The 13571-nt window shown below is 48.9% G+C and overlaps 1 protein-coding gene across 1 annotated transcript in view; it reads right to left on the reverse strand.

The window, feature by feature from the left end:
• Positions 1 to 5745: 5745 nt before the first annotated feature.
• RAB10 (RAB10, member RAS oncogene family) overlaps positions 5746 to 13571 on the reverse strand; it is a 29515-nt gene continuing 21689 nt past the window's right edge. The window contains exons 3-6 of the mRNA XM_053383890.1: positions 12215 to 12353; positions 9400 to 9489; positions 8002 to 8103; positions 5746 to 7146 (exon numbers count right to left, since the gene is read on the reverse strand). Of these exons, the coding sequence (XP_053239865.1) occupies positions 7063 to 7146; positions 8002 to 8103; positions 9400 to 9489; positions 12215 to 12353 (415 nt within the window). The 3' untranslated portion in view covers positions 5746 to 7062. The remainder of the gene's footprint in view (positions 7147 to 8001; positions 8104 to 9399; positions 9490 to 12214; positions 12354 to 13571) is intronic.

Genomic DNA, 13571 nt, shown 5'->3' on the forward strand with positions numbered 1-13571 from the left:
GCCAAGTGGCCATTCAAACCCTGGTCTCTTCCTGGTCATGTCTGATACTCTCCTTGCTACACTGGCTGTTAAAGGTAAAGGGACCCCTGACCATTAGGTCCAGTCGTGACCGACTCTGGGGTTGCGGCGCTCGTCTCGCTTTATTGGCCGAGGGAGCCAGCGTACAGCTTCCAGGTCATGTGGCCAGCAGGACTAAGCCGCTTCTGGCGAACCAGAGCAGCGCACGGAAACGCCATTTACCTTCCGCCGGAGCGGTACCTATTTATCTACTTGCACTTTGTCGTGCTTTCGAACTGCTAGGTGGGCAGGAGCTGGGACCGAGCAACAGCAGCTCACCCCATCGCGGGGATTCGAACCACCGCCCTTCTCATCGGCAAGTCCTAGGCTCTGTGGTTTAACCCACAGCGCCACCCGCGTCCCACTGGCTGTCAGTGACCACTTAATTCAGGAGTCTTTTCTTTGAGGCAGAATTCTGTGCCCTTAAGAAGCTTAAATCCTGCAGCTTCTGCCTCTTAAAACCCACATAAAGTTATCTGATTAATATTTGTTCCAACTTTATTGTATGATCCCTTTTCTCCCCTCTCAGTTTATTGTTCTCAGAAAACAGGCTTCCGTAATAACCCTGCCCCAGCAGTGGTATTTTGGGGAGCTGGAATAGCCACCCTCTTCTAGACATAGGCTTAGGGAAACATTTTGCAAGACAGCAGGAGCAGCTTTGCAGAACCTGAAGCACCTGAGGAACACCCCCCCCCTCTCTTGAGCCTGCTCCTTCCAACCTCAGTTTTTTACACAGTCCACATTGCAGAACACCTCCCGTGTCAACCAGCGAAGGAGGAAAGGCTGAGGCAGGAATTTACATAGGAGAAAAGTCACATTAACTCTGCTGTTCTTCATTAGATAGGTCTTCTTTCTGTTTATATTTTGACGTGTTCCCCTCCCCTCCGTTATGTCAAGAAAAGCAATTTTCCGTTCGAGGATGAATGGCTGCATTCTTCAAAGCAAAATTGTGACCGAACAGGGCTGGAACAAAGCTGTGCCACAGAACTGGGTCACCCTAGAGCAGCGCAAGGGTGCATCTGAGCATGTATGCTGTGCATTAGCCAATCTGCAGACATGAGTGGCGGGCTGGTGGCATTTCCAGCAGATAGTTGGTGTGTGGCTGGGCAACAGAACTGAAAGCTGTTGGTTTTTTGTTTTTTTTAATTAATGCTTTTATTGAACAAGGTCTGAGGTGAGAGGTTTGCTGTGCGCAGATAACATTTGAGGGGAGAAAAAACACAAAAGAAATGCAGTCCATCCTCCTGACTCCACATCAAAACCATGCTGAAGGCAACTAAAATGTAATCTAAGGTGCGTTTTAAGAATGAAATGCACACATTTCTGCCCTCATCCAGCTAGATTGAGTGATACAGCTGCTCACATTCATTCCCTCTCTACTCTTTTAGTGTTTGGGAGAGTGAACGCATGTAGTACTTTTAAGGCCACAGTTGGAACTGCAAGCTGTTCACTTTTCAGCAGAAACCCATGTAAAGCCAAAGTACTTTTGCAAACATTTGCCTTGTGATCAATGGAAGAGGAGCACCCTCTACTGTCGGACTGAGATTCTGCAGAAAGCAAGGACAATTCTTTCTCCCTGTAGCACTGTTCACAGTGGTCAATGCCAGAGTGAAAAAGCCCATGAGGGCCAGACTATTAGAGGGAGCGGAAGGAATCCAGCAGCCCGGCCAAGCTGGAAGTCACGGGGCAGCTCGTTTCAGATTGCTGCTGCATTTAAGATTGCTGCAATGCGCTCTATGCATGGCTTCCCTCATGCTTGATCCAGAAGCTGCAGGTAGTGCAGAATGTGGCAGCATTGCTGAGAGGCCTTGTCAGCATAGAACACCTGGCTGCCGATCTGCAACTGGGCCAGGTTCAAGGTGTTGCTGTTAACATATAAAGCCCTTCACAACTTAGGACCAGTTTACTTACGGGATCCCCTTACCCCAAATGTGCCCACTCGATCACTTTGATCAGTGGAATTGGCACGACTGCAGGCGCCACATAATACTCATCCCACATCTGTAAGCCCAGTTGTTTATTGTGGCAGCACCTACACTTTGGAACTCCCTGCCTGTTGGTATCAAGCAGACACCTTCGTGGTTTAAACCTCTCGTTTGAATCGGAACCAGCGAGGGAGGTGAACGTCCTGTGTGAGTGTCTGGAGATGGAGGATAATAATAATATAATTATTTATTATTTATACCCCGCCCATCTGGCTGGGTTTCCCCAGCCACTCTGGGCGGCTTCCAACAAAACACTAAAATAACCTATTAAACATTAAAAGTTTCCCTAAACAGGGCTGCTTTCAGTTTGGTAGTTATTTTTCACTTAGACATCTGGTGGGAGGGTGTTCCACAAGCCTGAAGGCAGTTAATGGATTGAGGTTGAATCCTGACAAGACAGAATAACTGTTTTGGGAGGACAGGAGGCGGGCAGATGTGGAGGACTCCCTGGTCCCAAATGGGGTGTGTCCCTGAAGGACCAGGTGTGCAGCCTGGGAGTCATTCTGGACTCACAGCTGTCCCTGGAGGCGCAGGTCAATTCTGTGTCCAGGGCGGCTGTCTACCAGCTCCATCTGGTACGCAGGCCGAGACCCTCCCTGCCCATGAACTGTCTTGCCAGAGTGGTGCATGCTCTGGTTATCTCCCGCTTGGACTACTGCAATGTGCTCTATGTGGCCTATGTGGCTCTAACCTTTGAAGGTGACCTGGAAACTACAACGAATCCAGAATGCCTCAATAGGTCAAAAACCATTTGCTAACTGGAAGTCTCATATGGAGGTGCCTCTTCCAACTTTTCCACGGAAATGTCAGTAGTGCAGATATGAACAATGTCGTAAATGCTGTTGCACGGAAGGCGACAGGTGTAGAAAATGGGAGAGACTTCCGGGGTGGCGCCATCGGCAATGGCGGTCTCCCTCTGAACTGGAGGGACCAGCTCTGCGCGAAACGGGTCGTTTCCGCTACGGCGAAGCAGGGACCCTTTAAAAAATCGCAGGGCTGCAACTTTGTGCCTGGAGAGAAGCTGCAAAATCCTGAAACATTCCAGCCGCTTCGTTCAGAACTAGAGTCACCAATTTTACATTGAAAACCTCACCCCCAGGTACAAATACCCAGTTAATGACATCCCTTCACACTGCGAATGGGAGATGATGGAAATCAACCCCTAAAACAAGATTGAGTGGGTGACAAAAGTAGACTGCTCAACTTAATCTATCCAAAGCCTACTGGAAGCTTCAAGGAAGCATATAGAGTAGGGAGACCAGTTATAAAGTCAAGAAGTTTTGCTGTGTAGGCCAGGGGTTCTAAAAATGGGTGGCTTTACCTAGGTGGGCTCTAAGAGGAAAGCAGGAGGCAGGGGTGCGCTGGAGGTCTCTGTGACTCCTGGATTTTGAAAAGCTGCCATCACTGGATCAAGTCTGTCCATTTGGCTGAATTAAACTAAATAGTTTTAACTGAATTTTGAATAAATGTGCAATTCGTTGTTACTGTAGGGGGCACTGGGGATGAGTTTATGGAACCAAAGGAGCAGCTGCCCAAAGTTTGGAAACCACAGATGTAAGCAGTACGATTATTTTTTTATATATTTCTTTTGTATGAAGTGTCAGCGCATAGCTTATTTGCGCATTTATCAATGAAAGCAGTCCCAGTAGCTGCATTTCCCAGCCAAGCAGGGGATTTTGGTGCAACGCTGGGACTACCGGGAGGTCCTGTTTTTTGCCAGATGCAGGAGTGCCAGCTGCCATCTCCTGTTCTTGTCCTGCACGGGGGATTCTGGGGCAGATCTGTAAAAGTGACTAAACCGGAGAGGGCCGGGGGAAGAGATTGTCAGGGAGGCAAGCCGAGCAAGATGCCGGGAACCAGGAGGAGGAGGAGGGCAGAAGATGCTAGCATGGCCTTGATGGAGCCTCACAAGCCAGTGATGGTGCTGGCCTTGCGGTCCCTGTCCCTTCAGTAGACCTGCTGCTCCTGTCCATCAAGCCCCAAGAGCTTCAACAGCAGGAGGAAGGGGAACGACCCACCAGCTGCAAGGCAGAGAGAACAAAGAGTCAGTACACTGTAGTGGTTAGTCTTGGACGGGGGCCTGAGAGGACAGGGTTCAAATATCCGCTCAGCCATGAAGCTCACTGGGTGACCTTGAGCCAGGCTAACCTACTCCACAGGGTTGTTGCGAAGATAAAACGGGGAGGAAGAGATCTGCGCAGTGCCACTCTGAGGAAAGGCGAGCGATCCAGCCATCTCCCCGCAAAGCCCAGATTCTGGTGGCTCTGTGGATTGGATTCAGCTTCTGGGACGAAGGGGCTCCATGGATGAATTGCGACCAGGTCTTGCCATCAATAAGGGGAGTGCTTGGGCGCAGAGAAGACACTGCAAAGCACCACCCTCAGAACAAACTGCTGGGGGGGGGGCCTGGAGGGCGCAAGGTTGGAGAAGGGCTGCTTCACCTGGATTGTGGGAAGAAGCTGCACCCTTCCAAGGCATGGCTGGGCAGTGAGAGGTGGAGAGATGCCCCTGGCAAAATGGGAGGCCAAAAGGGGTTCCACGCTCCCAGCCAGGAGGGATGGAGGGGGGGCATTCTGCTGTTACAGGAAATACTCTGAAACATACAAAACCCACATCACATTTGTCAACATGAATAGAAATAGACGAGCTAGAAATATTTCAGTTTATTTAACTTGTTAAGTAGAATATGAATTTTTAGCTAGTAGTACCAGAGAGTGGACTGTTTTGTTTTTTAACTGCTTGGTGCTTAATGAACACAGCTTTTACAAAGGATCTCAAAGAGACTCATACAGGAGGGCCAGGCCCAGGAAGCAAATAAAAAAGCGCACATTTTTAAACAAAGGTTATACAAAAAAGGATTTCGATGCAGACTCCACATTCCCTTTTTTCTCTCTCTTGGTAACGTTAGAAAGTGCAGCTCTGAAAAGGTAGCCAGCCATTTTCTATTTACAACACTAATCAGTAACACCATTACGCAAGGAACAAAAAACGGCACTGGTTTTTTTGTCCCCTCAAGTCACCCAGTTATTTTGCCTTTGCTTCAACAGCCACTCAGCTGGGAGAGGTTAACAAGCACGGGAAGAGACAGACTGCTCAACACAGGAGAGAAAGCGAGAGAGAGAGAATGAGAAAGGACAGTTCCTGCGCAGGTGACACCAGAGCAAGGCAAGAGTGCCAAACACTTTTCGTGTGTGTGTGTGGTTTTAATTAAAAATTAAAATCAGCATCACCAGAGGAAGTTTCCTAAAAACAAGGGCAACAAGTTCATCCTCAAGCCAACCTCCGGAGCACACCTGGGTTGGGGGGAGAGGGGGGCCGCGGGAGAGACTGTGCTGCAAGAGCCCCCTCCTGCGGTGGGTTTGCAGGCAGGCTTGGCGGTGGGGAGAAGGCAGTCCCAGTAAGGCACCCCGCTTAGCACGCACCTCAAGAGAAACCAGCTCTCGTCCCGACCCCGGCTCTGCCCGAAGCAAAGGACCCCCCCCCTCCATGCTCTCAAGGCGGGCGCCCCGTCGACATCTCTGCAGCAGAGCCGGAGCGAGAGGCAAGGCAGCAAACTGGAAATGCAAGCCCTGCCCCCAAGGGGAACCCAAAAACAGAGCCTGTGCCCGTTTGCTTGTGCAAAAGGGGAAAAAGGAAGAGAGGAGGTGCTGCGTTTGTTCACCGTCCTTCCGCATCCGTTGAAAGAATTTACAATTGCCCAGGGTTGTAAACAAGGGATGTTTTTTATTGTGAAGAACTCAAACACAGAAGGAGAGCATCTTAGGGGTGCGACCATTCGACTCACCTGCCCTCTTTCCCCCACCCCCACCCGTCTTAAATATGTACTAGGCTACCGAGTCACCTGCCTGGAGCAGCAAAGAGAACCAATTCTGTGTCGAGGGCTGTGGATTCGTGAACCGCCTGGCAGAGTCATACATAAAGATCAACAACAGCCACATCATCATCACCATCCTCCATAGGAAACTAGTGCATGCAATTAATTCTTCCATTATTACCACAAACCCCAATAACTACGTAGGAGGGAGGGGGGGGATAGTAGCGGGCCTGACGTTTGCTAGACAAAGGTTAGTAGATACTTCACGTTTTACCTCAGAAAGCTAGAATCCGTGATCAGTGCTTCGAATTAAATTTGGCAAACGTACTGTGTTGCCGTCTCTTAAACACATCACACCATAAAATAAAAAATAAAACCGGCATGCAAGCAAAAAAGAGAGAGAGAGAGAAAGGAAATAAGGAGGAAATTGGTAGAGAGAAAGAAAATGGCAGCAGGAACTGGTCAGCATTTAAAGCCCCCCCCCTTCCCTCCCCAGGGAAGAAGGAGACACCAAGCAGACTGGAATCTCTTGCTCTAACCCCCTTGTCCTCAATTCACTACATCAATCACAGTAAAGTCATCACAGGAGAGTTTGATAGTTTAAATGTGGCGGAGTCAAGTGGGGGGGGCCAACTCTCCCATCCTGCTTCCATCAGAGCAGGAAGAGGGGAAGAAGGAAAAAAGGGGGAGGGGGAGAACCGAAGTTCCTTTCCACATAAGGCACAGGACAAAATAATAAAACCCCATTTACATACTCAAGGCGAATGGATTTCTTTTTTGCCGATGCAAATATGGTGACTTAAGCACAGAATTCATTAACAAAACCCCACTGCTGTACAAAATAAACTGTTAATGCTAAGTTTTATTCTTGTACAATTTGCAGACTGGAGCTGAAATGATTTGCTCTAAGTTTTAATGTTAAGACTGGGCTATAATACAACCAGGATGTGACGCCGAGTTGAGCTGGTACATTAAAAGAAAAGAAGAGTCAGACATGATTTTAATACAGTTTCCAGAAAAATTATCGTCAGCGAGTTCTCCCGAAACAGAAGAACAAAGGAAGAGTGGAGCCATGTTAAGATGAGGAACAAAAAAAAAAAAAAATTTTTTTTTAAGGTTAAAAATGGGCAAAGTGGTTTATTCCACAGCAAGAAGAAGAAGAGGAGGAGGAGGAGGAAGATGGCGCTTGGCGAGGAGGGAGCACGTTCAGCAGCACTTGCTCTTCCATCCCGTCACGCCACCGCCACTGCTGATATCTACATTTTCACTGTTGGGCTCTTTTACAGGGGTCTGCAACAAAGTGGCAAGACAGGGGTTAAGTCAGAATTGCAATGTTCCCTCAGCCAGTGAACATCAACAGCACAGCGACCAGGGTTCACATGAAGCTTTCCCAAACTCTTTCGGACTACAACTTCCATCACCCCTAGCTAGCAAGGCCAGTGGTCGGGGATGATGAGAATTGTAGCCCAAAAGCATCTGGAGACCCCAAGTTTAGGGAAACTCTTAATGGGCAACAAGCTTGTTCTCAGGGTACGTTACGTTATGGGCCTAGTCATGGCTCCCCGGCAGAGGGAAGGTCCCAGGTGCAGCCAGCAGCATCTCCAGGTAAGCCTGTCAGAGGCCACACCTGAAACCCTGGAGAGTCACTGCTGCCAGTCAGGGCAGACAGTACTGATCTCAATGGACCAGGAGCCTGACTTGTAATGAAGCAGCTCTTCCTTTCTTTCCTGCACCAACATGCATGGTATTTAGCCACACACAGATTTCTATAGTGGCTCTGGATTGTGTCCCTCCCCTCCCCTCTCCCAGCAACCCCGCAGGCTATTATACCTGGGGAAAGGAATCACAGAATTGGAAGGGACTCTGAGGATCATCTAGTCCTCCCCAGTGCAATGCAGGAATATGTTGCTGTCTCTTATGGGGACTGAACTTGCCATCTTGGCACTGCCACACTTGAATCCAATGAGCTATCCAGGCTCAAGAGGCCGATATTGCAGCTCTAGGCAAAAGTCGGGGAGGAGGGAAGGGGAAGCACAAATTGGGGGCCCATTTGCGCCACGGAGCCTCCATGGCTCTCAATCCAGTTCCCATTGTCCTGTTCCGCTCCTGCCCCACCTCCCACCCAGCAACCAAGCCCGCTCTTACCTTTCGAAGAATGTCTTCTGCTAACGTGAGGAATGCCTTCTCAATGTTAATATTTGCTTTTGCGCTAGTTTCAAAAAACCTAATACCGTGCTCCCTTGCAATCTAGGAAAAAAGGAGAAACCAACAAATGCTTCACTGCTGCGTATCAGAAATGGGCGGCTGCCTCTGTCCTGCTGCCCAAACACACCCACAGCAGGGAGAAGAGATCCTTCAACCTCAGCAATAAAAAAATTACAAGGCAGGACAGGAATGTTCCCAAAGAAGTTTACATGCAAGAACATAAAACATTTGATACATATGGCATGTCTGCTAGACGCTCAAGTGAGCTGAGTGTGGTGAGCAGAGGCCTGTTCCAGGCTGGGTTGCTCTGCCTGCTAAAATTTAGAAAGACACAAAACTAACCCAGCAAAGGAGCTCCGTCTCTGAGTCAATATCGAACCACCGTGAGGATGTGCGGAGAGGACACTCAGGTGGCCCCTAGGAGAACAGGATGCTCAACTTATAAGACTGGGCTAGTTTACTTAAGGTGATTCACAGCCCTAGCCTGCGACACAAAATGTAGGTGCGCAGGCAACTCATGACCACTTGGGGTAACCCTGAGCTCCCTCCGGAAGCCGGGGATACTACTCTTTGAAGGGGTAGGGAAGAGGAGACAGACAGGAACGTTCACAAAGCTTTTCAAAGACTGGTCTGTGTGTTTGGGCATAACGAAAGGACAGCTCGGTGTAACAAATGCTAATGGGTTTTGCAACATAAGTTACTGTATTTTTCGCTCCATAGGACGCACCTGACCATAAGATGCACCTAGTTTTTAGAGGGAGAAAGCAAGAAAAAAAAATATTCTGCGCAGAGCATGTAAGCGGCTCTCGCTTTTCTTGCTTTAAACCTTCCGTCCCTCCTCCCGCTTCGCTGAGAAGCCAGCAGAGCAAGAGCAACAGCTGCGCAGCGCTTCTTCTGCTGGCTTCCCAGCAAAGTGGGATGAGGGACAAAAGGGAGCCCTTACAAGGGAGTGCTGAGCAGAGCCTGGCAGCGGCTCTTGCTGGCTTTTCCGGGAGGTGGCGGAAGGGGCAGGGGGCAGCCCGTCAGTCCCTTCTCCCACCTTGCGGAAAAGCCCCCAAGAGCTGCACACACGCTCCGTGCGGCACTTTAAAGGGAGCACTGAGCAGAGCCTCCCACCTGCATTCGCTCCATAAGACGCACACACATTTCCCCTTACTTTTTAGGAGGGAAGTGCATCTTATGCAGCGAAAAATACAGTAGGTGGCCTGGGCCTGTGGAAATCTGTGTCCTGAAGGCAGACCACCTGGTGACAGCTGCCCATAGGTGACTCCAAGCCCAGGGGTCTCCTCCTCGGCCCACTCTTTGCCACCTGCAGAGTCCAGCGGAACTGCCACTCACCTGTTCGCCTTTTGCTTTGGGCACCACCCTCTTGTCATCCATGTCGCACTTGTTACCTAGCAGCATCCTCTCCACATCTTCGTTGGCATGCTAGAGGGCGGAACCAGAGAAGAGCCCCGTAAGTCCTTCTTCCCTGCATTGCTCTACTCCCTCCAGAAAGCAAGGCTGACCTAGCTACGCCATCGTGAGTGGCCTGTCACACAGAACAGTATCTAGGAGAACCATGCAATCATAAATGATGGGTTGTTGTGTGATTCGGCTTCCATATTAGATTACTGCATGCGCTCTATGTGGGGCTGCCCTTGAGGACGGATCAGAAACTTCAACGGGTCCCCAGCACAGTGGTCAGAGCACTGGCTGGGGTCACCTTTAGAACTCAATGCCTGTTCTAAAACAGCTGGCCCAATTCAAGGTGCTACCATTAGTGTCCAAAGCCCCCGAAGGCTTACGCCCCAAATATCTGGGAGACTGTATCCATTCCCACAGACCCTCTTGGGTGTTAAGGTCAAGCAGTTACCAAACCCTCAGAAGCTGGGTTGGCAAAGTGTCTTCTTTGTGGCATCTCCCTCTTCACAGAGATGCATGTGGCACCTTCCCTGGCGAATGCTGAAGATGCACCTCTATCCCCCGGCCCTTGACACCTGAGATGTAGGACCCACCCTACTCCTGTGGATGTCATCTGCTTCAAATGGGTGTAACACAGAATAAAAGAATTGCAGAGCTGTAGTCCAACCCCCTGCAATTCAGCAATATTGGAGAGCGGCCAATACATTTATTGGTATGAATAGTAATAAGAATAAATGTATTATTTAAGAAGGCCAATGTCTTGAAAATTGGGAGAGAAAACACTGCTATTTTATGTCCGTTTGCTCCATTTAGTGCTTTGTTTCTAAAATAATTTCCCTGCTACCTTTCTGAGGACAGTCTACTCAAGGTGGTTCACTTTATCAAAACAGCATAAAAAAAGAGTTTATTTGTTACAATGCTAGACAGTAGCCCAGAAGTCCATTTCCCCAACCCCCTCTGCCCTACCTCTCAAGCTCATGCTCTGATGTGCCCAATAAATAATAATAATAATAATAATAATAATAAATAAATTTTATTTATACCCCGTCCTCCCCAGCCAAGACTGGGCTCAGGCCGGCTAACACCAGGTATAAAAACAATTGATTAAAATACAACTTAAAAACAAAATTAAGTACAACATTAAAATGCAGCCTCATTTCAGTAGAAACTCAAATCAAAAACTTTTTGGGGATGAAAACGTCAAATCTTCACCAAGGCCAACTATCCAGACTGGTCCTACGTGGGCCAGAAAAAAGCCAGGGAAGTCCCCAAATAGGAGTTCCATCACAGAAGGCGAAGGGAAAGAGGGGAAAGGGATTACCGTAAATTGATTCCAAGCCAAAGGCCAAGTGGAACAAGTCTGTCTTACAGGCCCCGCGGAAAGAAATCAGATCCCGCAGATCTGTCATGAGACAGAGCGTTCCACCAGGCCGGAGCCAGTGATGAGAAGGCCCTGGCTCTGGTTGAGGCTAATCTGACTTCCTTAGGGCCCGGGACCTCTAGGGTGTTGCTATTTATGGACCTTGAGGCTCTCCGTGGGGCATACCGGGAGAGGCGGTCCCGTAGGTACAAGGGTCCAAGGCCGTGAATCCCATGAAGGGGAAGGAGGCCTTCAGGTGCCAACTCCCAGATCTGAATGGGAGGCTGCTTCCAGAGAGGGGGGCCAAGTGAAGGCACCTAGGCATCAAATCTTGCCCCACTGGGCTGATTCTGCATATCAGGAACTTTAACAGGGAGAAATGTAAAGTATTGCACTTGGGCAAAAAAAATGAGAGGCACAAATACAAGATGGGGGACACCTGGCTTGAGAGCAGTACATGTGAAAAGGACCTAGGAGTCTTGGTTGACCACAAACTTGACATGAGCCAACAGTGTGACGCGGCAGCTAAAAAAGCCAATGCAATTCTGGGCTGCATCAATAGGAGTATAGCATCTAGATCAAGGGAAGTAATAGTGCCACTGTATTCTGCTCTGGTCAGACCTCACCTGGAGTACTGTGTCCAGTTCTGGGCACCACAGTTCAAGAAGGACACTGACAAACTGGAACGTGTCCAGAGGAGGGCAACCAAAATGGTCAAAGGCCTGGAAACGATGCCTTATGAGGAACGGCTAAGGGAGCTGGGCATGTTTAGCCTGGAGAAGAGGAGGTTAAGGGGTGATATGATAGCCATGTTCAAATATATAAAAGGATGTCACATAGAGGAGGGAGAAAGGTTGTTTTCTGCTGCTCCAGAGAAGCGGACACGGAGCAATGGATCCAAACTACAAGAAAGAAGATTCCACCTAAACATTAGGAAGAACTTCCTGACAGTAAGAGCTGTTCGACAGTGGAATTTGCTGCCAAGGAGTGTAGTGGAGTCTCCTTCTTTGGCGGTCTTTAAGCAGAGGCTTGACAACCATATGTCAGGAGTGCTCTGATGGTGTTTTCTGCTTGGCAGGGGGTTGGACTCGATGGCCCTTGTGGTCTCTTCCAACTCTATGATTCTAGGAAACAAGCCAGCCCTGTCTGTGCTGAGGGAGAGCTGCATGGTACTTCACAGGAGGATTAGACAATTTCATGGAGGCTATCGGAGGCTACTAGGCAAGAGGGTCGTGCTCCACTTCCAGCAGGCTTTCCTTGCATAAGCACTTTCTGTTGAGGCAAACCTACCCTGCCCTGCTTTACCCGAGGGTGACTCTTTGCCCCCCACACAAACACACAGAGCTCTCGAAATGGACGGCATTAAGGTCCCCACCCCCCACGACTCACCTCATCAATGTTTCTGAGCCATTTGCTGATGTTTTCAAAGCTTTTGGCATTGGTGATGTCATACACTAGCATGATTCCCATGGCACCTCGGTAGTAGGAGGTGGTGATGGTGTGAAACCGTTCCTGACCTGCTGTGTCCCTGTGGAGAGAAGCAGAGAACATGCAGCACTGCAGCAGCAGCCAGGCTTCAAGGGGGAAGCGCAGAACGGGGCCACAAAGGGCTTTCAGCACTCAATGCTCTACTGCCCTTGAAGACACCCAGTGGCTCCCCTTTGGAGAAGCAATGTCGGTTTCATGATACCCGTTTTGTGATTTTTGAATTGGCAATATATCACAAATCATGGTATGTGTTAGGGCTGGGCGATATATCATTCAAAACTGGTTTCAAGTCCATATTGTGATACTGGTTTCATGATTTTTGACCTGGCGATATATGATGTGTGTGCAAGCACTCTGCAAAAACCGTGCATAATAATAGTAATAGTAATAGTAATAGTAATAGTAATAATAATAATAATAATAATAATAATAATAATAATAATAATAGTAATAATAATTTATTTATACCCCGCCCATCTGGCTGGGTTTCCCCAGCCTCTCTGGGCGGCTTCCAACAGAATACTAAAATACAATAACCTATTAAACATTAAAAGCTTCCCTAAACAGGGCTGCCTACAGATGCCATCTAAAAGTTTGGTATTTTTCTCTTTTGCATCTGGTGGAAGGGCGTTCCACAGGGTGGGTGCCACTACCGAGAAGGCCCTCTGCCTGGTTCCCTGTAACTTGGCTTCTCGCAATGAGGGAACCACCATAAGGCCCTCTGCGCTGGACCTCAGTGTCCAGGCAGAACAATGGAGGTGGAGACGCTCCTTCAGGTCTACTGGACCGAGGCCGTTTAGGGCTTTAAAGGTCAGCACCAACACTTTGAATTGTGCTCGGAAACATACTGGGAGCCAGTGTAGGCCTTTCAAGACCGGTGTTATATGGTCTCAGCGGCCGCTCCCAGTCACCAGTCTAGCTGCCGCATTCTGGAAACCAGCCAAAGCCTTGACATAGCTCCATCCTTTATTTCAGACACTGTGGTATATCAGTATATTGCGATGTTTAGCTGGTGATATATCGTGATGTCGAAAACCAGCCCTAACCCTCATTACCATTTGAGTCCACACAGGATACTTCCCCACCGCCCTCTGCACAATAGAAACCTTCACCAGACAGCATGACAATAAAGGCCCCCATTCACCATGGCAGAATATCATCACCCAGCTGTAATGCTTCGTAGGAAACCTGGCAAGCACAGCCATGGGAATTCCTAACAGCAGGTCCGCTGTGCCCACCTATGCTGGCTTACCTCTGG

This window comes from Podarcis raffonei, chromosome 3, assembly GCF_027172205.1.
Source record: "Podarcis raffonei isolate rPodRaf1 chromosome 3, rPodRaf1.pri, whole genome shotgun sequence".
NCBI lineage: Eukaryota > Metazoa > Chordata > Lepidosauria > Squamata > Lacertidae > Podarcis > Podarcis raffonei.